Raw genomic sequence first — 23442 nt, forward strand, 5'->3', positions numbered from 1 at the left:
TCTTCTTTTTATTTCTGACAGACATATTTACGTAACATGCTCAACATATTTCCCAACAGACCTTTGTTTTTGTTATCATGACAGTGTTAACTGGGTAAGTTCTATAAATAAGATCAGCACACCGAGAATCAGATCTGACATTGCCATACAGGAAATTGTCTTTTAGGGCGAACTTAAACTCAATCTCAAACAGCAAAGTTTAAAGGGATGTTGCTGTGCGCGGGCTGAGATGAAAACAACACAGTCACATTCAAATGCTCACGGTTTGGCTTTATATATCATTTATTTGATGGTTACCACCAGCAATAACAAGGGCCTTTGTTTTTCAGCTCCAGAAAACATCTTCGTACAAAGACACGGGGGTCAGTAGGGCAAACAAATATAACGAAACTAAAACACACAAACTGTCACGTAGCAGACAGGAAACGAGAAAGACTGCAGCGCACGGAACGAAAATCACAGCTGACAGACACTGTACCTACAGGCAGATTAACACATGAGCATGTACACACACACACACACACACACACACACACACACACACACACACACACACACACACACACACACACAGTTCATAACGCCTACATAATTAACCCAATCCACCCAACCAGAGGTAGGTAGTTCAAATCCAGAGAGTAATAGTCCAGACCAAGATTTTTTTTCAACCAACCAGTTGAATATGACAAGTCACAGTCACAATGTACTCAACTGGTACAGACAAAATCTTGGTCTGGACTTTGACTCTCTGGACCTGAACTATCCACCACTGCACCCCCCCCCCCTTCTTCCATAGAACCCCCTCTACCTATCTCCCAAACTCTGCATCTGTAGACTAAGAGACGTGAAACTGGCGAGTAAATCTGTGACCTCATCCACCTGTGGGGAAGAACGGCAGATGTGTTTTTAGTGAGTGGAATCGTTATCCCGGACAGATGCCTGAGTGAGCGTGATATGTATGTAATTACACACGTTAGCTACGGCTCGCTTGTGCATTACCTGCGCTTTGGTCCGTGTGTGCTGCAGCTGTGTGGAGATGCGATCCAGTCTCTCTCGGTCCTCACTCTGTCCAATCGCGTTCAAATATTCTCTCAGCATCTGGATAATCTGCAGAGGGAGGGAGAATCAATGGTAAAAGGAGTGCAGAGAAACACTGGACTACTACAACATGTGAAACGGAGCGCGTTCAGCAATTACACACCGCTTATCTCAGCCGAGGGCACGGGACACTCACGCGGTGCCCCTACATGCACGCTTAATCTTGGACGGTTCTGTGGAAATACTACCTGGGTCACCTCGCTTCTCAGGGTGTCTATGTTGTGCGAGTTTCCTTCCTGTAGTATGTTCAGTTTTGACCGGGCTAAGTGCAGAGGGGTCCTTCCGGCACGGTCCAGGGCGTCAACACGAGCACCTGGGGGGGGGGGGAGAAGGCACCATAACATTTCATTTTATGAAAAAACGTAGACAATATAAATAAGTACAATCAAATCAGAGTTGTACAATATAACGGTTAACATCGGTATCAGCTGATGTTCCTGAAATAAAAGGACACTGATATCAGTCCAGTGTGTCAATCTTGGCCGATATTGCCAGCCGATATTTAAACTTTAAGAATATCCAAAGGCAGCAGCACCAGAGCTATTAGCACATCTATTACAATTATGGAGATGCTCGCTTTAGACAATCAGCCATTTTCAGTAGCGGAGGACAATGGAGTCATTCATCACATAGAAGATCTGAGACATGTTCTTAATTCACTATTAAAGATGTAACGTCATTCCGCACTGGCAGAATAGAGGGACAGAGAAACACGAACTGTTCATTTTCCCAACCTAACTGCCACGGACATGAAATATCCCTTCTCAAGACCCAGATAAACAGAATCAAACAAAAGTTTATTCATATGTTAAGGTTTTAAAGACTTAAATTTCACTTCCTGGCCTTTCGCTGCCTAATGCTAATTTACATTTTACAAGTTTACGTCCGAACATAAAATATAATAAATAACAGAGTCGCGTGATTTGCATAATAAAAATCAAAGAACATATTCTCTGTTATATATGCACCCACATAATAGGTCACATGGTACCTGGCACTATGAGTAAGATACACTTAAGCATATCTGCAACGGCATATACTAGCTGTTCATATAAAAACTGAGAAGATGCACACAGTAGATAGCAGGATAGTGTCCTCTCACCTCCTCTCAGCAGAGTAGTGATGACGGGCACGTGGTTTGTACAGGCAGCTGCAGACAAACAGAGGACAACATGGATTTTAACATACTGTGTCCAAACAACTCTTTTCGCACAAGCCGAAAAACAAAACAACAATAATGATAATACAGGTGAACACTACTGCCTGTAATGGCCGTCATTCGAGCTAAAACGGAAACGTCAGATCGTCCCCTCCCTTACCCAAATGGAGGGGTGTGTTTCCAAGACCGTCCCGCTGGTTGGGATCGGCACCACAACTCAGGAGTAGCTGCACTATGGGTAAGAGAGAACAACAGTCGTCATCACGTTCGCTGGGACAGTCTTCCTCCACCCCGTTACGCCCACCCCAAGACTCACCGATGCGCTCATTGCCGTTACAAGAAGAAAAATGCAGGGCGGTCCTGCCCTTGTCATCTGCAGCACATGGGTCAACCTCCTCTTCGAGCAGGCGTCGTACTTTAATGATATGACAGAGAGAATGGGTTGCCACCCATTCCTTATAATACGTATAATACGGCTGCCATCCGTCCCTTATAATACGTATAATAATCCCGTATAATACAGGGCGATCCCATATAATAAGGGACGGGTGGCAGCCGTATTATACGTATTATAAGAGACGGGCGGCAACCCTACTAGTAGGCCTGTTATTAGCGTCTTAAAATGTTATTCATCACTGATAACTCCCCTACCCCCCAAGCCTTACATAAAAAGCACACATTGATGACTGTCTTCATACCTGTATCTATGTCGTTCCCATTGGCAGCCTCTCTGAGTCTCCTCACAGCTAGAAAGATGAAAAACAAAAGTAAGAAACTCACTTCCACCATCATTTGTCAGTGGAGCGTTATGAGAGCCGTGGCTTCATCGTTACTTCGTTAAAAATAGTGTGAATTGCTGTAACAGGCATACATTTGCGTTACTAAACAGCACTCCGCCGAGGTATGCAGTTCTTATTTGCCAAACAAGTCATTTGTCTAAAATACAGAGAAAACGCATACTGATTGCGAAGAGGTTGCATCGATCATACTGCAGGGTGGAGCAGTTATGTGCATTCACTGGTGCACGTTTCTTAAAGACCAATGGATAACTTGCATCGTAAACTTTCAGTACCGTGGAGGTCCTTGCCGATGGGCCCGACGCTGCAGCGAGCTCGGCGCCTGCTTCTGCTCGGCGTCACCTTTCCCAGCCTACTCGTACCATCAGGCCCAGCGGCGGCTCGATTAGGCTCCCACAGCAGATGCAGGTATCGTAGCTCTTGATCGGCAGGTTGTCCGCCGCGACCCAGCCTCATCGCCTGTGCTCCAAACCCGCTTATCCCGAAATGGACTGCAGCCCCGTCTCCTCTATCCTCGTCTATCTGTCTACCTGCCTCAATTTCCGAGTCTGCAGGCGCTCTAGTGTCAACTGTGTACTCGCCCTCCGAGCTGGACCTTTCATCGTCCGAAGCAGTAGCGACGATGGGACTCCACCTCTCCATTTCCCCTCCACTTTGTCGGATGAGCTTTTTTCTAAGTAAACGCTTACGTATAAAGTTCACTACCGCACGATATTTACAAATTTGCACACGCCCAACTCATTTGCAAGCATATTTTTCTCGCGCAAGCACGAGGCTACATCTCGTTAAACACATTGAAACACTTGCTATTGTATCAATTTGCCAAAATGATTCTACGGAGTATCTCGAAATAGCGATTTAATAATCTTCAGTATCGTCCCGTGTTGAGAGCCAAAATGGCGTAAGTTTCATATTTTCCAGTTGTGCCTGCGCAGAATATTTTCCCATTGTTCCTACTATGGTCGTCGAATGAATTCGACCAATCAAATTGCAGCTTGCATTTTGGGCCGACCAATTAGAGTTTAAGGACCAAGACACCGCGGTTCCGTAAAATTCACGCCAAGAAATTGATTTTTTTGAAAATATGGTGTATTTAAATAAATTTGCATCAAACAGGAAGTTTAATCAATTGCCGTTTTTATCATCTCGTTTTTCTTGAACCAGATAACGAAAGTATTTAAGTTACACCTTTAAAAACGGTGTAACCTATTTCACTGAAAATTGTTGTTGAAAATTTGTTCATATATATGTATTTTAAACATAGGCACAAAGTAACACCTAAATGAGTCTCTGGTGAAAAACGAGTCTAAGATGATAAATGATGACAGTATAAAAATAAATATAGTATATTCTGTATGGTTCCACATTGAAAAAAAACTTGTATATATTTATATAGACACACATACCGAAATATATGTATAAAACAGTACATATACTTAAACGGAAAAATAAGAAAATTATATTTCAAAAACATACATGAAGAATAGACGTTAAATTCTTAGCAAAAACAAAAAACCGATACATTTGGCATTTTAAGATAGCCAGAGGTAGGAGGAGCTTGGGTTACACTGAAAGAAAGAAAATAATTTTGGTTCCATATAATCAAAGGTCAAAGTTAGTTCATCCCTGAAGTTACAAAAGGCTCAGCCTCAGATAGGTACTCAGGGAGGGAATTCTCTTCTTGAGACGTCCTGGATTCATCATCGTCAGCCATCACCCCTTCTTCCTGCGAAGGCTGCCACTGCTTACTCTTGCCCACGATGCCCTGCTTCTTCAGGTAACCCAGGCGACAGAAGAGGGGTGGCTCAGTGTAGGTCAGAGAGAAAAGGAAACAGGATTCTGTAGACAATCAGGGAAAAAAAAAATGATTATTTTTTTAAAAGTAGCTGTTGTGTTAGTGTTGTACATGAATACTTTTTTGTTAAGATTACATCTTTATCAGTGTGTTCAGTATACCTGCATAAAAAGCCCTGAGGTCAGTCTGAAGGCAGTGCTCCAGAAAACGGCGCAGTGGCTGGCTATGAGATATAGGCCCATCCCACTCTGTCAGGAAGTCTTCAATAATGTGGTGGATAGCCTTCGGCCGGGGCAGTGGCCATCCGACTGGGCGGTATTTCATATCTTGTTCTATGAGGATCATACCATTGACAGGGCTTAATGGTTAGGGAAGCACACTTGTAATTGAAAGATTGCTGGTTCGAATCCCCGCCCATATGGGTTAAATGCAGAGGACACATTTCGTCGTTGTGCACTGTGTGCTGTGTCAACAATGACCACTGATCATTAAATTCTAATTCTAAAATTCAGAAATGGAAAGTTCAGGTCCAAAAAGTACAACTCCAGTCCACAGTTTTGTTTCAACCAACCAGTTGAACGCTCTGTGACTGAGAGTCTTTATGCTCAACTGGTTGGTTGAAACAAAACCTTAGTCTGGATTTGTACTTTCTGGACCTGAACTTTACACCTTTCTCTTTAATGGATTACTCTTGAGTAACTTCCCCAACACTGACCACTGATTGCATTGATCTTTCTATGTATGGTACCAAGCTCATGTAACCACCTGAAATCCGCATATTTTGCATCTTGTGTTTACAAGTAATCATGAAATTTAATAAGGCTCAACACAACTAAATCATAGGTCTTTCCGTGGGTAATGAAACATTTCTTGTCTGACAGATATGAAGCCGTAACGTTTCTCTGACAGATCTCAATGGGAAGCAGAGTATCAACATGGCTGCTCACCCGTAGGAAGCCTGCTGTAATAGTACAGGACTGGGTGCAGGAAGTTCGATTTCCAAGCCCGAGTCCACTCAGACTCTGCCCGGCCCGGTCCGAGTGTGTCAGTGCGGTTCAGCCCGTACTGCATAATCAGAACCAGCAGGCCCTGCTCTGTGACCTGGTGACCCGAAAGGTTGGTGAGTTGTGCCAGGGCTTGGATGGGGAACTCTTCCAGGTATTCACAGTAAGAGCTTAAGGGAGGAACATAAACAGAATGAAGTTTGTTTAAATACAAACCACCAACACAGAGGCTTAGCCCACTGAGCCACACTCTGCCCCATGACAGTAATTTTATTATAAAAAAGTAAAATCTGACAACAGGTGTTGTCCACATGCAGGCAGGGGATGGTCAGGTTCTTCCTCACCCTCGCAGGAGAATAACGTCGGCCAACATCCCAAACATCTGGTACGGCCCAGAGGCCTCGTTAACCCTCTTTAGCAGCCAGGACAGCAGCTGTGTGGTCTGCAGCTTGGTAGCGGGCCAGGTCTTGCCATGGTATCGGTGTTCCAGGACCCGGTGGACGGAGCGTACTGAGCCACAAAGCAGACCAGAGAGAGGACAGGGTTTCAGAATCGCGGCAATGTGCCACCTTATGCCAGATAAACACGATTCTGAAATGTTGGGCATCACCACCCAGGGCTAACAGACAACACTGTGATGAAGCATGCTGCGCGTAACCAGGTAATAACATGGCCGGCGGGGAGGCGGATTACTCATGTAGCGGAAGCCGTGGATGAAGCCTCCTGCGGATGTGCGGTAGTCTCTGGAATGGGCCGCGGCCCCCAGCACGAACAGGCCGGGGGTCCTCTTCCCCTCGTACCACGCAGTGACCCCCGGAAAGCGCCCCCTAGCCATGCTACTGCACGGCGGCCGGGCAGAGCTGTAGGGGAACACAATGACAATGCCGCGGCTCTCATAGGTACCGCATATATCTTAGCATATAAGAATTCACACTAAACATGGGCATTACAGGCAATCCACAGGTTATGAACAAGATTAATTCCTAAAGTCTGTCTTTAAGTTGAATTTGGAGGAACAATAATAACAGTACATAATGATGATAATTATAAAGTACACAATAATGATAGAATAATAATAATAGTAATTACATGCGGCACTGTACTGTACCTCAAGTCAATGAACCGCTGAAGCTGCGAAGTTTTCACGAGCATCACAAATACGTTCATTTTTGTGAACCATTGCATTTAACACAATTTTTTTTTATATAATAGGCCTTATTACAGTGCGTTCGTAAGTACGAGTTGTCCGTAAGATTCTTAATCTGGGGACTTTCTGCATTTCAATTAACCAAATGATGTGAAAAAAGAAACAGACCAGGTGTGAACTATTCATAATGCAACCACTAATTCTGGTCAGAGGTTAGGCAGGAGGGAAATTACCCAGGAGGGGATTTTAATCCATCACGGGGTAGAGACTCACTCGGTGCACGTCTTGGGACTACAGGGGAAATGCAAAGGGCCCAGAGATCCAACACAGTACAGAGGGACCGTGTGCGTGCGTGTGTGTGTGCGTGTGTATGTGTGCGTGTGTGTGTGCCTGCACTATTAGTTAAGTTCTCCCCAAGCAAGCTCGATGGGCCGAATGGCCTCCTCTCGTTTGTATAGTTCTTATGTTCTTATGTTCTTGACTTACTGAGCCACAGTCCCGCCCCAGGAGCAGCCTATATGACGTTTTATCAGACATTCCCTTAACATTACAATATTTTATGTGATATTGTAACAAGGAATTTGCATACAGCAAAATACACCTTATCAGATTATCATGTCTTTTCCATACCTATCAAAGATAGAGAAGTTGAAGCGGAACCCCAAGCAGCGAATCACACGGTCGTACGGTTGCCGGAGTGAAAAGTTGTCATTGTGGTAACCAGGCAGGGTTGCCGCGGTAATGCCTGAACTCCCATTGCCATTGTTTTCTTGAAGCAAATCAGCCAAGGTCAGGTAGAGCTGGCCACGCCCCTTCCTGTCTTTCCGGTCGCCCTTTTTCTCTTTGCCTGAGGCCTTCTTTTCAGGACTGTACTTGACAATGGCGATTTCTTCAAGCCCACCTTCCACCAGGCCATCCAGTGACTTCAGCTGGTAAGTGTCCAGTAACTCATTATTGACCGCTCTGAGTGGGAATAAAGGGGATTTCATGTGTTTTTCGCAAGACGAAGAAACTACGGCATGAAATATGAACCAACAAAAAGAAATACTACTAAAATCAATTAATAAAATGCGTGAGCACCTGAGGTCTCCAACATAGTGTGTCTGCCAGGCCAAGCGAACTGGATTTGGGCTGTAGAGGTGGATGCGACTGGCCCTACCCAGAATGCTCTGCGCTGTTTCAAAGGCGGAATTCCCTTTGCCCAAGATCAATACTGCCTGGTCTTGGTATTCCTCTGGATCGACAGGTATGGACTCATAACCCTCAACCAGCTCGGAGCCAAAGAACTTCACCTCTTCAGGCACCCACAGGCCTGTGGCAACCAGCAGGACCCTGACAGGCAGGAAAGAACGTCCATATAACGAACAGATAGGGCAGACAGTCACGGTAGGGTTTGGGCACAAGGCAAGGTTGGCAGTCCATCACAGAGCACACACACACTCACAGGGCAATTTAGAGGCCGATATGCACTGCCACCCGTTTTTGGAAAGTGAGAGGAAGCGGTGCACCTTGGGAAAAGCCAAGAACAGGCAAACCCTGCACACTCAGAGTGGGGGACAAGAATCAATCCCACAATTCTTTAGGTGTAGTACAGTGCCAAAATAAAGCCAGAAAAAATAAGGGGGGGGGGGGCAGTAAGGACAATTCCGAGTGTCCTAAAAATATTTGGATCAGTCTGGGTGGGGTGGGGGGGGGGGGCAAAGCCTCTTGTGGCAGCATTTAAGTTGGTAATATGTATGGAGACTAATGGGTAAACAGAAGATACCTGCATGAATATTCCAGGCCGTGCTGGTCTATTAGCGTATAGCTCCGCCCTCCATGGTCACCGTCTTCAGAGGCCCAGATTTTTCCAATGTCCACTCCGTACTGGACCTTAAGGTCCAGCTCCTTGGCAAACAAGGAAAGGTAGCGGGGAAGGTCGTCAGCGTCCGGGTACAGCTGCGTGCTGACTCGCTGGAACAGCAGGTCCGGCTTGTGGCTCAGCAGCGAGTTCCAGTCATGCCGGAGGTTGAACTCGCGGTTCTGTCTCCCCGTGTAGATCTTGTTAATGCTGATGAGCTTCCGGTGTCTGGGGTATCTGCCAAACAGTAAGATGAGCAGAGACAGATCGTGGATGCAGAGGTTCTCGCAGATGTTCTCGTTTTAATTAAAAATGGTGAATAGGGACGAGCAACTAGGGATCCTTTATACATTGCAATCATTCTATCGCCATTTAACAAACCCTGGGCGCTGAATTAGCTGCCCCCTGCTATGTCACAGTGTCACATATGGTTTAAATGCAGAGGACACATTTCGTTGTTGTGCAGTGTGCTGTGGTGTGTAAACAATGATCACTGATCACCAAATTCTAATTCTAACAAGATGCTAAACCATGTGGCAAGAAACTCACATGTTGAAAAAACTCCCAGGGCCAGAATTCCTCTCTAGAATGATGTAATCCCGTTGGCTGTGTGATAGGAAGTAGCCAATCTGCAGACCTGCAGGTCCGGCCCCCAGCACGCAGTAGTCATGGCGACAGGTGCTGTTGGAGCTGGGATGCTCACCACGGAGACAGTGGCCCAAGGCAAGCAGGAGGGTGAGGGCAGGAAGGGAAGAGGGAAGCATGAGCACTAGGAAAACGGACATAAAAAATCATTTGAAAAGAATACGAATAACAGAATGAAAAATAGTAACTGTCTAAACTTAAGAATACAGTTAAAACGCATATTTTCTTTAAAGAGAGTAAATAAAGAAGGGCTAACGCTTATGTTATTATTACTATAAAAATGACTCGGAATATAACTATACGACGTAAAATTGTTTTGATCACATGCGATGCAGGAAAAAAGAAACAGTAGGCCCGGCTTGTTTTATATCCTCGTGCTGGATTTCCGAGACATGCTCTTCTTAAGAACTCGCATTCCGGCAAACCTGCTGTCGCGTCCATACATCGGCTCGTAGCTCGCTGCACAAGCCTGGTAACACCGAGAGGGGTTAGACATCAACATGGAGTGTCTTACCTCTTGGTGCACGGACCGCTTCACCTTAGCATCGAGCAAAAGGCATCTGCGCCAACTTCAGCATGTAGTCGGACAGCGGCTCGCTACGCGGATGCGAACATTTTTCCAGCAGCATTCCAGTCTTCCAGGAGTTACTGCCGTCGCCTTCGGCCAATGAGGATACAGAGATGGATAAAGGGGCGTGGTCAAATAAAGCCCCCCCCCCCCCCCGGAAAAAAACTTACCTACTTCCACTAGTGATGGGATTTATGGCTCTTTGAGGGGATCCGGATCTTGGCGATCCGTTCCTTTCAAAGAGCCGTTCAAAAGAACGGCTCTTTTGGCTCTTTTTAAATATTTAGTCAGTTTTAAGAAGCCAGCTTGGGGGCATCTCAGTTTATCCTGGAAATAATCACTGGGAGGAATGATGAGGTGAGATTTGTAGTCAAATAATTAAAACTCAGATATCACACACCAATATCTGAGTTTGAATTATTCTGAAATATTGATTATTACCTCATTTGTCATGTGTGTACTATATTCCATATGGTTGCACAACATCCCTCTGCTTAGACAGTGACATCACTATTTTGGATTTACCTTTAGTACAAAGTGTGTGTATGTGTAAAGCTACGTTGACTTATGTTACTCATACAATACCTACTCACAAATAAACATCAAAAACAAAGCCGGCTGCAATGAATGAAGGATGCGTGCACAACTATCATCATGCTGTTAGGCAGTAGCACCCCTGCGCTGGGTGCGCCCCTCCCCCTATAACTGTTCTGTCTCGCGGAGGAGCTAATTTGTGTGCATCTGTGTGAAACACGCATAGGAAAAAAAGAACGACAGAAAGAACGGCTCCCCTCCAGCCGCGACTCGACTCCCATCGTTCATGTTTATGAGCCGTTCAAAAGAATCGGTTCGTTCGCGAACGTCACAACTCTAACTTCCACTGCGTTTTAAACGCCATTAAGAAACTGATTTTATCGAAACATTCTAAACGAAACTATTGAAAATTAACAACTTTACGTGGATTTCAGTCAGCCAACTGTCAACGAATGAATGAATAGTGCGAGACTTCCTTGAACTCATCGTTATTCATGGTACATAGCTGTAGAATAAAATTCGAGTTTTACCACTTACCAGCTCTCTATCGATGTGTTGTAGCTATCCTGTATTGTAATTTCCAAATGCACCTATAATCACTGCTTTTCGGCAAAATTTAAATGATGCGTGAATATACAAACGATTAGGGCAGGTGTTTCTCACCTCCGTGAGGACTGGTGGGGGGGGCTAAATTCAAACACCAGAATGAACAGGGAAAAAACCCAAAGCATTGTTTGCATTACCATATTTTTATTTATACATTTTAATACCACAAACAGCACAGCAACTTCATAAAGAGACTCATTCTTTTTTTCCAGTACAACAAAGGGTGGGGGTGCAGTTAAAGAGAACAAAGGGGGGGGGGGGGAAGACTATACAGCAGCTTTAGGGTATGAACTGGCAATGACCACCAGCTCCTCTGTGGTGACAACAAAATGACATTTTCCTGCATATTGTTCAGGCATTTTGAAAGACACCAGACTGTCACTAAAGAGGAGCCATAATAATGGGTTTCATGGCCCGCCCTCTCGCCTTGCAGCCTCCAGCGACAGCGAGACTCTTCCTCTACTTGACTCTGTAGAGCACCTTCCTCTGGAGGCGATGCTGAAGCTCGCCTCTCCTCATCATCAGCTGCAGGACCTTGTAGATAGCCTGCTCCGGGTACTTCTGCAGAGCGAGAAGACAGCGATCCGTCAAGACGCACCCAAGGAGCATCCGTAGGCAGTTATTGCCTTTTTGTGGTGGTGGTGGTGGTGGTGGGGGGGGGCAACTTTACAGTCAAAAGATTAAGTAACCAGTAAGACGTCAAAAGAATCCATGTCCTACAGAGGCGGCTCGGCGTGAGGCTAATCCCCAACACTGAGCCATCAGGACACACCGTGGTACTAGGGACGCACCTGCTTGGTGAAATCCTGGATGATACTGTGCTCGGACACCTGCGAGCCGATGGCGAAGCGGCGCTTCAGCTGCTTCTCGATGCGCGAGATCATCTCCTGGTCCTCCTGTGTCGTGAAGCCCTCAACACCTACAACGCAGTTGAGAACTATTAGTCTGAGGGCCAGTAACACACACACACACACACACACACACAGACACACGGACTCTCACACACCTGAGAGGCTGCCTGACAGAGCAGCATCCAGTGTTGACACCTGGAACAGACGCAGGGCCTCGTCTACCTCTTCTTCCCCAGCTACAGCCTGCAGCTTCATCTTCGCCAGCGACTCTGCGATCCTTACGACGGCCTCCAGCTGCCTGCGTGGGAGACAGGGGGAGCAAACATGTAGCTGTCCCAGGTAACGCAACCAGAGTAACACAACCAGAGTAACAAACCAAGAAGCTCACAAGCCTGCATTACAATCTTCCATCAAATTAGTACTGTGTAATTCACATTTTGCCATGAACGGCAGGCCTGCTTTAGTGATAATTATTAAAATAATATATAACTTCTAGTCTAATACAAGTAAATATCAATCACTCGTAGAAATTGTAGGTTGTTTACAACCAGTTAACACTTAAGGTACCCCAGTTTAAATGGACTATCTTCGTTCACTGACATTTAACCTAGACTACCTTAAATCCGACAAGTTATCTGGCTCAGCCGGAAATACTGTTTTGTGATACAGCCCTCAGGTTGTGAATATTGACCGTATATAGCAACATCACCCAGTCCCAGAGCACATGCCATGGTGCCCGAATATAACCAGTACCCACGGGCAGCGAGCGCTACCCACCTGACGGTGATGGGAATGGATGCCCGTCTGTCGCTCTCTCGCTCGTGCTCCCTCGCGCCGCTCCTCATCACCACGTACCTGTTCTTCAGCTTCTCAGCGGCCGCCACAGACAGGCGGGGGCCGCATTTCCTGCAACGCCAGGAGTCACACAGAATGGCAGTAAACGGCCAGTCCTTAGCGCTCTTAAAAACTGTAACTGTCCCTTTAAGAACAAAATGGCTGCCCCTCACTGAACACTGTTACTTGTTCAGAACAGGACTTACACTCTGGCATACGCGATGTACTTCTTCAGCGTGGCCAGTGAGATCTCCCCCTCCATGCCCTCCGTCTGGGTCTGAGCGCTCAAGTGAACATTCATCACGTGACGGGCCAGGTTCTGATGAGAAGAGGGGGGGGTGTTATAACACAACTGGCCACCAGAGGGAGCAGGTGAACCTCTGCCAACAGCCACTGACCATGTCCCTCTGCTGGTCATGCTGGTCCTTGACGATGAAGATCATGTCGAAACGGGACAGGATGGTGGGCATGAAGTCGATGTTGTCCTCCCCCTTGGTGTCGTCCCAGCGGCCGAAGACCGAGTTGGCAGCCGCTAGGACTGAGCAGCGCGAGTTCAGAGTGGTGGTGATGCCAGCCTGTGGTGGTTAGGGGCCATTTCAGCATCAACCACTTCAAACAAAACACATGTGCAGATATTCCAATCAATACGGTAAAGATGCTGTTACCTTGGCAATGGAGATGGTCTGTTGCTCCATGGCTTCATGGATTGCAACTCTATCATCCTCCCTCATCTGAAACACGCAGGATGTTACAGAACTGGTGATGCAAGTTGCACATCACCTGACCCCCCCCCCCCTCCCCTCCACAACTCCCTGGCTCCCTCACCTTGTCGAACTCATCGATGCAGACCACGCCCCCGTCAGCCAGCACCATGGCCCCGCCCTCCATGATGAAGCCACGGGAGCTGGGGTCTCTGAGCACAGAGGCGGTGAGCCCTGCAGCACTGCTGCCTTTGCCAGAAGTGTAGACCTGAGTGTGGGGGGGGGGGGGACGGGGGGGGGGGGGACAGGGGATTAACGGTAGGACGATCCAGGACAATAACACCACCACACCTTTCAGTATCAGCGACAGGCAGACTCACCCCAATGGGGGAGCACCTCTCCACGAACTTCAGCAGCTGGGACTTGGCTGTCCCTGGGTCCCCGAGCATCAACAAGTTGATGTCCCCCCTCCGGGTCAGGCCATCTGGCAGCCTGACAGAACACAGAGCGGGAGGTTAGGCCCCCCCCTGCTTCATGTGGCAACTCCTGCCCCCGCTGAGATCAGACGCGGTACGGCACATGGCGCGGCTGCCGGGGGGCTTCCCCCGGCGACGACGTCACCGAAACGCACCTCTTCCTGGAGCCGCCGAACAGCAGGCACGCGATGGCCTTCTTCAGGTCGTCGCTGCCGTAGATGGACGGAGCCAGGGACCGAGCCAGCGCCTGGTACACTGAGGGTGAGGCGGCCAGCGTCCGCAGCTGCTCCTCCTCCTCCGGGGTCACGGACCCCGAGCCACCCCGGCCTGGGGGCATCAGGGGCAAGCAACGTTTTTTAGTATAAGTAATAAAACAGGAAGTACAAAGAAAACATAAAATTGCCTATTAAAAGTACAAATTACGTACAGTGCCAGTCAAAAGTCTGGATACACCTGCATTCAATGTCTCAATTTCAGCAACGTTATTCACAGTACAGAAAAAGGTCTTCAGCAATGAAGTGATACATAGTGAGACGTGTGCAACATCTCAAAATATTCTCAAATTTTAGACACTATAAAAAAAAACTTCTTGACTTCGATGACAGTATTGACTCTTGGCATTGTTTCACACGGCAATTTGACTAACTCATCTGACACCTTTATCCAAAGCGGCTTACAGTAGAGAAGAAAAAAAAAACGTGCTCCCTGGGATTAGAACCCATGACCTTGGCATTATTAGCACAATACTCTATTTGCTAAGGTACAGGAACTAATCACCTGAAATGCTTCTCCAACAGTCCTGAAGGACTGTCCACAAGTTCTGGGTACAAGTTCGCTACCCTGCTCTTCCATTCAACTCATCCCAAACCAGCTCTGTAGGGTTTAGGTCAGGGAATTGTGGGGGCAGGTCATCACAGCACTCCATATCTGCTTGTCCACAAGATAATACTACATAACCTCGGTGTGTGCTTGGGGTCGATATCATGTTGAAAAACAAATGATCTTCAGCAGAAATGCCCAGACTTATGACTGGTACTGCATACGCACAGCGGTGAGTACCCAGCGGGCACCAGCACGCCCTTTCCGCCATACCTGCTCCTTCAGTGTCCACCTGGATGCCCACGACACGCAAGTAGGATGAGCGGATGCCAACGCCGGCGGCTCTGTCCCGGCCGCGCCGCTGGGTCTTGGCCGGAGCCCCTTTCTTGATGGAGTAGATGCCCATAACGGTCACCCTGTTTCCAGGCACCACACGGTCACACAGGTACCTGAAGGAAAACAGGACAGTAGAGTCAGGGTCAGACGCCCCACCGGGATTTCCAGTACTACAGATCATCATTCTGAAACATCAGTCCAGCCTGTCATTATAAGTCTGATTTAAGTTAGGTTTTTATTTTTTCATATATATGGATATATATACACACATTACGTACTAATGTTCTCAACACGGGCAAACTAGGTTCTTGGTATTAACAGTTTACAAGTAACTTGGCAATAAACCAGTTAAAAAAAAAAAGGGAAACTATTCAATGCTCATTTTTATTTTGTTAGTTTCAGGTGTAATATTTCAAATTTTTGTTTAGTTTTGTCTTTATTTCAGTTTACAAATTTTGTTATAGGTTTTAGTTTTCGTTAACGGTAATAAGCCTGTCCAGCAGGGGGCAGAGGAGGCCCACCTGTCGCAGTAGAGCTGCAGGTGTCGGGGCATTTCCCCGTGAGGCACGGCGTCGGGCGACTCCTGCAGCCGCAGCATCTGGAAGTCGATGCACACGCAGCGGTCTGGGAGGATGAAATAGGGGTCCACGGGGCACTTCACCCTGCCGGCCTGCTCGCTGTGGGGCCGAGAGACAGACGAGGAGGCTGTCAGCACCTCGCGGGTCACGCACCGGGCCCCCGCACAGGGAACGGGACTCACGCGTTGCACTTGCGAGGCAGGGCATAGCCCTGGAGCCCCGGCGGCAGAGGGATGTTGCTGATGACCGAGCGACACCCCCGGCACTGCAGGCACACCTTGGTGGCCTTGGCTCGCACCGCCGTGGTGGAGATTACGATCCCTGGGACCTTGACCAGCCTGGACACCTGATCCGACTGGGAAAACAGGAATGACATTTTAAAAAAATTATTATTTCCTCAAACACTCTTTGAATTTGCCTTCTTGACACAGGGAATCAGAATCAGAAATTATATCCAAGAGAGAAATGTTACCTGCCCTAAATAAAATGTACAAAGAAATCTATAGTGGGACTGAATTTCAAAATCTTCAATGCAGATCAGTTGTCCCTGTAGTCCTTTCCTTACTTATGCAATATTATTATTACTCAGTTACAAGGCTCCCATCTCACCTTGAGGTTTCGGATGGAGGCTGCGTGGGCATCGCTCTTCAGCATGACCTGGATGTCCTGTACCTGCTCTTCTCCGACGGGCCGCGGCCTGGTGACCTCGTCTGCCACGTCCTGCGCCGCCTCCTCAAGCTGTCGACGTGAGCTCGGAGTCAATGGCGAACAACCGAAACATTTCCGCAAACAGGCCCGTAACTAGTGACTAGCCGCATCTTACCAGGGGGAGGTTTTCTGAAGGGAGCTTGTAGAGACAGTCGGACAACTCCTCGTCGAAGCTGGCCAAGTCCTCCATTTCCACCTCCACCCAATATTCTCCCAACGTGTAATGCCGTTTGAGTTCATCTCTAAAAATGGATTTCCAAAACTAATATTAAAGACGGAAGCGTTTTAGCACAGCTGTCGCATCCATTAAAAATAAATGGCGTCTTACTTAGAGAATGATTGCTCTTCCAACATTAAGAGTCATATGTAACAGACTGTAATAAGACTTAGTTTCTCAAAGATTTGTGGTAGCGCAAATCAACGTGACAAAGAACACAAGACACGCAACGACCTCCAAATGAGAATAAAGTCTATCAAAGTCAGTCAATTCAAATTACAGTAAGCATTAATGAGAACAACACTTCTTACCGGTATTTATAGGTGAACCCCGTTCGATCAGTGCCGACTCGAAACTGTCTTAGAAACTCCTTGAATCTTTTTTTAATTTGGCTTCTCTTTACTCCGTCGTCTGCCGGTCCTTCTGGACCGCCAAAGCTGTCACTAAAGAATACTCCTGGGTCATCAAAACCAGACATCCTGCACCACTTTCACCTATTTACTATCAAATAGTTAAATAATCAATAAACTTTGTCGTTACTGTTATGTCGACTACCGAAGCGCAAGCCTGTCTGTAGTCACAATTGATACAAAAAAGCTTCGCAGGACTACTGTTATTTCAACAAGTCGTCCTCTGGATTACGAACTTTATGTTTACTAACACACGTAATAACTACCCGTCGTATAAGAATATATAAAATTAATATAAACATACACAAACTCTCCGGATAAACTCAGACAATGACTTTCCCGCAACTTCCTCGCAGAAAATTTCGCGGCAAACTTCACGTCTGCTTCCTCCGTAGGCCCATCCCACCCATAGACCTGCTTTAGTGATTGACTAAACGGATCCCAGCTTAGTGATGATTGGCTGGCTGCATTTCGCGGGCGCCAGATTAAACGCCCACTGAACTCTGGGGGGGTTGTGCTTAAGGAATATTGGTGGCGGGAAAGTAACTAAGAGGACTGCTAAGGTCCTGGAAGTACCCTAAATTATTAAGAAATACATCGTTCACGTATTTATATATTTAACCTGAAAGATACATAGTACCTTCACAGGTACGAAGCTTTATATGTGACCACATAAGATTTCTATTATGTAATAGTAAAATTGAAATGACTAATTCATTAAACATTTTAAAATAAATGCACGAATCTTTGTATTGTATAAAATTAAGTGTCCGGTATCGCCTATAGTGTCTCCAATATTGCATTAGAGCAGTGTTTCTCAACCCAGTCCTCAGAGAACGCCAGCCAGTCCACGTTTTTGCTCCCAGCCAATCAGGAACACCGAATAGCTGGTACAGGTGAGCTGGAAGGAAGCAAAAACGTGGACTGGCTGGGGTTCGCTGAGGACTGGGTTGAGAAACACTGCATTAGAGGAACAATGACCAATATAAACTCATACATTGATTCACTGAAAAATTTTAGCACTTTTTTTGGCAGGTCAGGTAGCACAATTAGTATCACTGATACTTTAAGAATTTTTGGATAAGGAGTTTTCACAACGGATGGATGGTGCACTACAAAAGTTAATATTTGGATTGCGGCTTCACAATGGGAGGTTTCACTCTATGCGCGTGGAGTTAGCATGTTCTCATACTGCGCAGGATTCTTCCTGCACCCAAAGACATGAAATTAGGATAATTCACTTCTCTAAATTTCCCTTTGTGTGTATTTTCTCCCGATATCCAGGGGGAAAAGAGTTTTAATGTTTACATTTTGGTTTGACAGCAAGAGGAAGTTAGTAAGCAATTAAAGTCATGACTATTGTTATGTTGTTTCTTAAAGAAGAAACTGAGTAACATGTAGAAGAGACAGGAGTATAAGTATACTGTCCTCTACAGCAGTGTTTCTCTACCCAGTCCTCAGGAACTTCCAGAGAGTCTACATTTTGTAGGAGGAAGCAAAAACATGGATTGTCTGGGTGCCCCCCGAGAACCTGCTTGAGAAGCACTGCTGTAGAGGCCTAAGATGATCCTTGCTCGTGGAGAGGAGCATAGGCTCCCTGAGACAGACTGCTATCCCTTCCAGGCTGCACCCCAGCTTCATCTCCCGGGCAGCCTTTCCGGGACAGGCTGAGATGTTGAAATAAAGAAGCATTCAATTTTGGCTTTGGACAGCTAGAATGCTAGCCATTACTCTAAACCAGGGGTCTCCAACTCCGGTCCTGGAGAGCTACTATCCAGTAGGTTTTCTATGCTACCTGGCTTCTGATGAACCACACCAGGTAAATACCAGGAGCAGGTGTGGCTCATCAGAAGCCAGGTAGCATAGAAAACCTGCTGGATAGTAGCTCTCCAGGACCGGAGTTGGAGACCCCTGCTCTAAACAATAAGGGCATGAAAATTGATTAAAAATATCTAGTACTACAGAGACAGACAGATCATTTATCACCTCAGGGAAATTCATGTTAGGTCAATTTAGTATTTCTGCTTGACAGAGGAGGTGTGACTGTTTCACAATAAAAATCAGCAAGTTAATGCAGTAACTCCCCCCTCCAGCTTTGTTGTGAATGTTAATACTGACCCATATCGCACGGAATGACACACATGAAGTCCAATAAACAGAGGAGCTTTACAATTTTAATAAACTGCGTTACAATGATTACACATCTTCATTTACCAGTGGGAAAATCAAGACAGACTGAGACTGATCGATTCACTGCTACGTAACAGTCAGTCACTTGTCTATGTAGGTAACAGTCCTTATGTAGTTTCTGTCAACCACCCCTCTTCCTGCAGTTCCTGTACCACCTCTGTCTTTAAGGCACCACTCCATGCTTCCTCCCAACCTGTATGAAGCCACTGACGCAGCGGTCGATATCCGCGTCCGAGTGAGCGGCCGAGATCTGTACCCGGATGCGGGCCTTGCCCTTGGGTACCACCGGGTAAGAGAACCCGATCACGTACACTCCTACGGAGAGAGCAGACATATGCTCTTCACGTAATTACAGGGAACCCGATCACATAGACTCCTTCGGGGAGAAGAGGAAAATGCCGTTCACATATTTAGAGAGAACGCAATAACAGTCTGTAGATCAAACACCGTGACCAAGTCAATACAGAGACTGCAAATTTAATGAAAGTCAGAGCAGCCTGGAGACTAAAAACAGGTAAAAGCAGACATCTCAATGTACAATGAACAATGGAGATCGGCAATCGTACTGAATGTGCGGCATTATATAACAAACACAGACTGAAGGAGCTATTCACCCAATCTGCTCTGTGTATGAATTACTCTGATAATCCCTGTCTATTCTCACTTGGGGCACATAAGCTACAATCTTGCGGAGCAGTCCACTAAGGGCTGTGTGCCGAGGGGTGTCCAGCAGACTCACCCAGTTTCAGCATGTCCTCAGCCATCACAGTGGCTAGCCGTGCATCCCCCAGCATCACTGGGCAGATGGGATGGTTTGCGCCTGAGATAGTGAAGCCAGCCTTAGTCATCGATTCTCTGAACCTATGGAAAATATATTATGTTAAAAGAAGTCACAATAATTCAAGCTTATTTAAAGATTATTGCACATTTAACTTTGGGTAAAGTATTATAAAAATTTTAATGCATATAGTTTCACTAAGTTTATTACCTACATATTATTGCCCCCCCCCTGCATTTACCTCTTGGTCTTGGCCGCCATACTCTGTGCAATCTCATTGGACTGGAGCAGAAGCTCAATGGCACGGGCAGAGCAGCCCACCACCGGAGGGGGGAGGGAGTTGGAGAAGAGGTACGGGCGCGAACGCTGCCGCAGGAGGTCGATCAAGGTTTTGGGACCCACCGTGTAACCCCCTGAGCAAGAGAGAGTATATAATGTATATTATACATATACAACAACATATATAACATATAATGATGTAATATATCACAAAACACCCATATAAAGGGGTGACTGTTGTGAAAGGCACTATATAAAAATAAATTGAATAGAATATACAGATTCAGTGGATGATGTGACATGGAAGAGTATAAAAACATAACTGCATCTAAACATGATTCATGCAGCTTTAAGAAAACTCAAGACCACTGGACACACAGTACTGTGCAAAAGTCTTAGGCAGGCAAAGAAAACGATGTTTAAATGATCTTCATGTTGGTGTAAAACTATGATGCCTGTCAAAGTGTGTCAGCTTAGCCATTGCAAAACCTCTGCTAAAGTCACCCCAGTACATACAGCAACCCTCATATACACCCATGAATGTTTTGACTTGACCATTAGCATAGCATGCATGACTAATACACACCTCATTGACTTTTTTTAAACTAATTAATTACTTGAGCTGGTGGTGAAATTTAACAAATACATGGAATGGCTGAGGTGTTCATCTAGCCGTCCTGCAAGATATCAATAACTTTTTGGAGAACAGAAGATATTCTTGTTAGTTTTTATTGTTACTGTTTGCATATGTTCTCATGTTACATTGTGTTTTTTTCCCCAGCAAATATAGACTTATTACCCAGATAAAAAGCTTTAAACATTTTCCTTGACTTCCTTGCATACTACTGCGTATCGTAAAAACTGCTGACCATGCAAACAGTATTTGCACAGTTGCAAGATCCTGACTCTTACCAGCTGCACCCCCCAGGGCCTTGCCCAGGGTGGAGTTGACGATGTGCACCCTGTCCATCACTCCCAGCAGCTCATCTGTGCCCCTGCAGGGCAGCAATGAGGAAGTAACTCACGAGGGCAAGTGCACATCAGCTACGCCTGCTTGGAGGTGTGGCCGAGAGCCGCCAGCATGCGGGGACAGCGCCCCCTGCAGCATTCAAGTGTCAAACGCAAAAGACGACTCACTCACCGGCCTCTAGGACCCATAAAGCCAGTGGCATGGCACTCGTCGATAAAAACCATCGCTCCGTATCGCTCGGCGAGGTCACAGATCCCAACCAGGGGCGCAATGTCGCCGTCCATCGAAAAGACGCCATCGGTCACGACGAGCCGCAACCTGGAGGACTAACGAGCAGCGGCGAAAAGTGGCCATTTAAGGACGCAAGTGAATTTTAACTACTCTTATTCCACTGTTATTTAGACATGTCACCGTGTCTTCTGTTTCACCTGCGACTCCTTCAGCTTCTCCTCCAGGTCATTGAGATCCATGTGCCGATAGCGGAACCTCCGAGCTCGGCACAGCCGGATCCCGTCGATGATGGAGGCGTGGTTCAGCTCGTCGGACAAAACCGCATCGTCGGGCCCCAGGAGGACCTGAGAGAGAGCAGCAGAGACAAACACAAAACGTAACATACAGAATCACAGAGCACCATATAAAGGGGGTGGAGCCATAGACAGGAGGACAGAGCTGGGTGCCAGTTACCTCAAAGAGGCCCGCGTTGGCGTCGAAACAGCTGGCATACAGGATGGCATCCTCCCGCTCATGGAACTGGGCGATTTTCTGCTCCAGCTGCTTGTGAAGGTCCTGAGGGTTGAGAGAAGATCTGACACATTCTCTGCAAGTCTGGGGTCATACTTCAAGGCTTCAGCCCCCACTTCCATCACTTCGAGGTGATGGAGGGACCCATATATGCCATGGAGTGGCACTCTTGATAAAAACCATTCCTCTGTATCACTCAGCAGGCAAAGCGAGTCCCACGCAGTGTGTGTCGAAACCACATATAGCTGCTAGCATAGACGCGTGACGATATTTTGAGGTGCTTAAAGTCAGAACGACCAATAGACTTTACTTTAGTTCTTTTGTATGGTCGGAAGCTATCACCAGCTAAAAATAATATGAAAAGCATTTTCGGTGCTGGTTCGGACAATTGCGAGATAATTAACATAACGCTATGTTTGTCTGACAAAAACTACATAGCGATAGGCAGACAGTCCTACTTACCACCAACAACCAGAGGGGTGCCTCAGCACCCCTATGTCCAGCGCTATTTGTTGTTAGACAATATCTCCTGGACTTACCTGCGTACCACAGATAAACCTCACGGAGCTGAGCCCGGCACCATACTTCTTCAAGGCTTCAACTCCAGCATCGATCACCTCGGGGTGACTGGAGAGACCCAAGTAGTTGTTCGCACAGAAGTTCAGTATGTCTGAAAGCGCAAATGGAGGGAAGCGGGGGGACGGATTTATTGGTGTTTCTGTAATAGTAATTTATGTTTAGCCATATATGGCATTTATATATTTATACCCTCTACTTGAGTGTGTATCTTTATATTTGCTCTACGGGAAATCACAGAAGAAGACATGTGAATCGAGTCATAATCGTGACTATTCATGGACAGCTGCTGATTAACGAAGAGGAAGGAAGCAGGATCGGTCAGAACGAAACAAAGCAAAAGTGAGTGAAAGTTCCCAAGCATGAATAGCACTGAATGCACAAAAGACAGCTGCACAGAAAACCTGATCACAACTAGTGTCCTACCGCCACGACTCCCATCCACATTGATACGCGGTCCTTGTTTGGATGTGATCACTCTCTCGCCTTTCCACGTCCCTGCAACTCGGATCGACTCAAGTTCGCTTTCCAACACCAACTTTGCTTCGGCAAGAGCGGCGTATTTCCTATTTGAGTTTAGCAAGGGGCTTAAAATACCCCTTACCTGGTAGTTTACTTTAAAAACGGTCGTTCGGAACAGCATGGCGACAGACAGTCAAACTCTGTTCGCTGCGGAGGCGTTACCAAATAGCGACGATGTGACCAGTGCGCCAATAGCGTGCGTGGGCGTGACAATGAAACCAATCATGTCCACCGAAGACAAAAATGTCAGCGGTTCCGACCAA

The 23442-nt window shown here is 46.5% G+C and overlaps 4 protein-coding genes across 4 annotated transcripts; all 4 read right to left on the reverse strand.

The window, feature by feature from the left end:
* Window positions 1-264: 264 nt before the first annotated feature.
* On the reverse strand, window positions 265-4019 carry ankrd54 (ankyrin repeat domain 54). Its single transcript, XM_023829816.2, has 8 exons — window positions 3330-4019; window positions 2956-3003; window positions 2574-2672; window positions 2418-2489; window positions 2201-2248; window positions 1287-1411; window positions 1000-1107; window positions 265-879 (listed from the first exon to the last, which is right to left on the reverse strand). The coding sequence occupies exons 1-8, from the start codon at window positions 3694-3696 to the stop codon at window positions 805-807; spliced, it is 942 nt and encodes a 313-aa protein (XP_023685584.1). The 5' UTR covers window positions 3697-4019; the 3' UTR covers window positions 265-804.
* Window positions 4020-4174: 155 nt separating this feature from the next.
* Window positions 4175-10636, reverse strand: foxred2 (FAD-dependent oxidoreductase domain containing 2). The gene is made up of 11 exons (XM_072704991.1): window positions 10224-10636; window positions 10000-10143; window positions 9390-9609; window positions 8766-9077; window positions 8081-8332; window positions 7631-7963; window positions 6547-6713; window positions 6198-6363; window positions 5797-6023; window positions 5011-5181; window positions 4175-4893 (listed from the first exon to the last, which is right to left on the reverse strand). Exons 3-11 carry the CDS (start codon window positions 9602-9604, stop codon window positions 4670-4672), a joined length of 2067 nt encoding a protein of 688 aa, XP_072561092.1. The 5' UTR covers window positions 9605-9609; window positions 10000-10143; window positions 10224-10636; the 3' UTR covers window positions 4175-4669.
* Window positions 10637-11317: 681 nt separating this feature from the next.
* Window positions 11318-17969, reverse strand: mcm5 (minichromosome maintenance complex component 5). The gene is made up of 16 exons (XM_072704978.1): window positions 17025-17969; window positions 16612-16738; window positions 16398-16526; window positions 15971-16143; window positions 15732-15887; window positions 15148-15323; window positions 14211-14382; window positions 13960-14071; window positions 13704-13847; window positions 13544-13609; window positions 13277-13453; window positions 13085-13197; window positions 12822-12950; window positions 12200-12342; window positions 11985-12112; window positions 11318-11754 (listed from the first exon to the last, which is right to left on the reverse strand). Exons 1-16 carry the CDS (start codon window positions 17189-17191, stop codon window positions 11653-11655), a joined length of 2214 nt encoding a protein of 737 aa, XP_072561079.1. The 5' UTR covers window positions 17192-17969; the 3' UTR covers window positions 11318-11652.
* A 1308-nt stretch (window positions 17970-19277) lies between these two features.
* On the reverse strand, window positions 19278-23365 carry gcat (glycine C-acetyltransferase). Its single transcript, XM_023829907.2, has 9 exons — window positions 23084-23365; window positions 22621-22751; window positions 22025-22126; window positions 21769-21915; window positions 21512-21666; window positions 21283-21365; window positions 20333-20504; window positions 20053-20174; window positions 19278-19628 (listed from the first exon to the last, which is right to left on the reverse strand). The coding sequence occupies exons 1-9, from the start codon at window positions 23298-23300 to the stop codon at window positions 19477-19479; spliced, it is 1281 nt and encodes a 426-aa protein (XP_023685675.1). The 5' UTR covers window positions 23301-23365; the 3' UTR covers window positions 19278-19476.
* Window positions 23366-23442: the final 77 nt, after the last annotated feature.

The sequence above is a fragment of the Paramormyrops kingsleyae genome, chromosome 22 (genome assembly GCF_048594095.1).
Source record: "Paramormyrops kingsleyae isolate MSU_618 chromosome 22, PKINGS_0.4, whole genome shotgun sequence".
Classification (NCBI taxonomy): domain Eukaryota; kingdom Metazoa; phylum Chordata; class Actinopteri; order Osteoglossiformes; family Mormyridae; genus Paramormyrops; species Paramormyrops kingsleyae.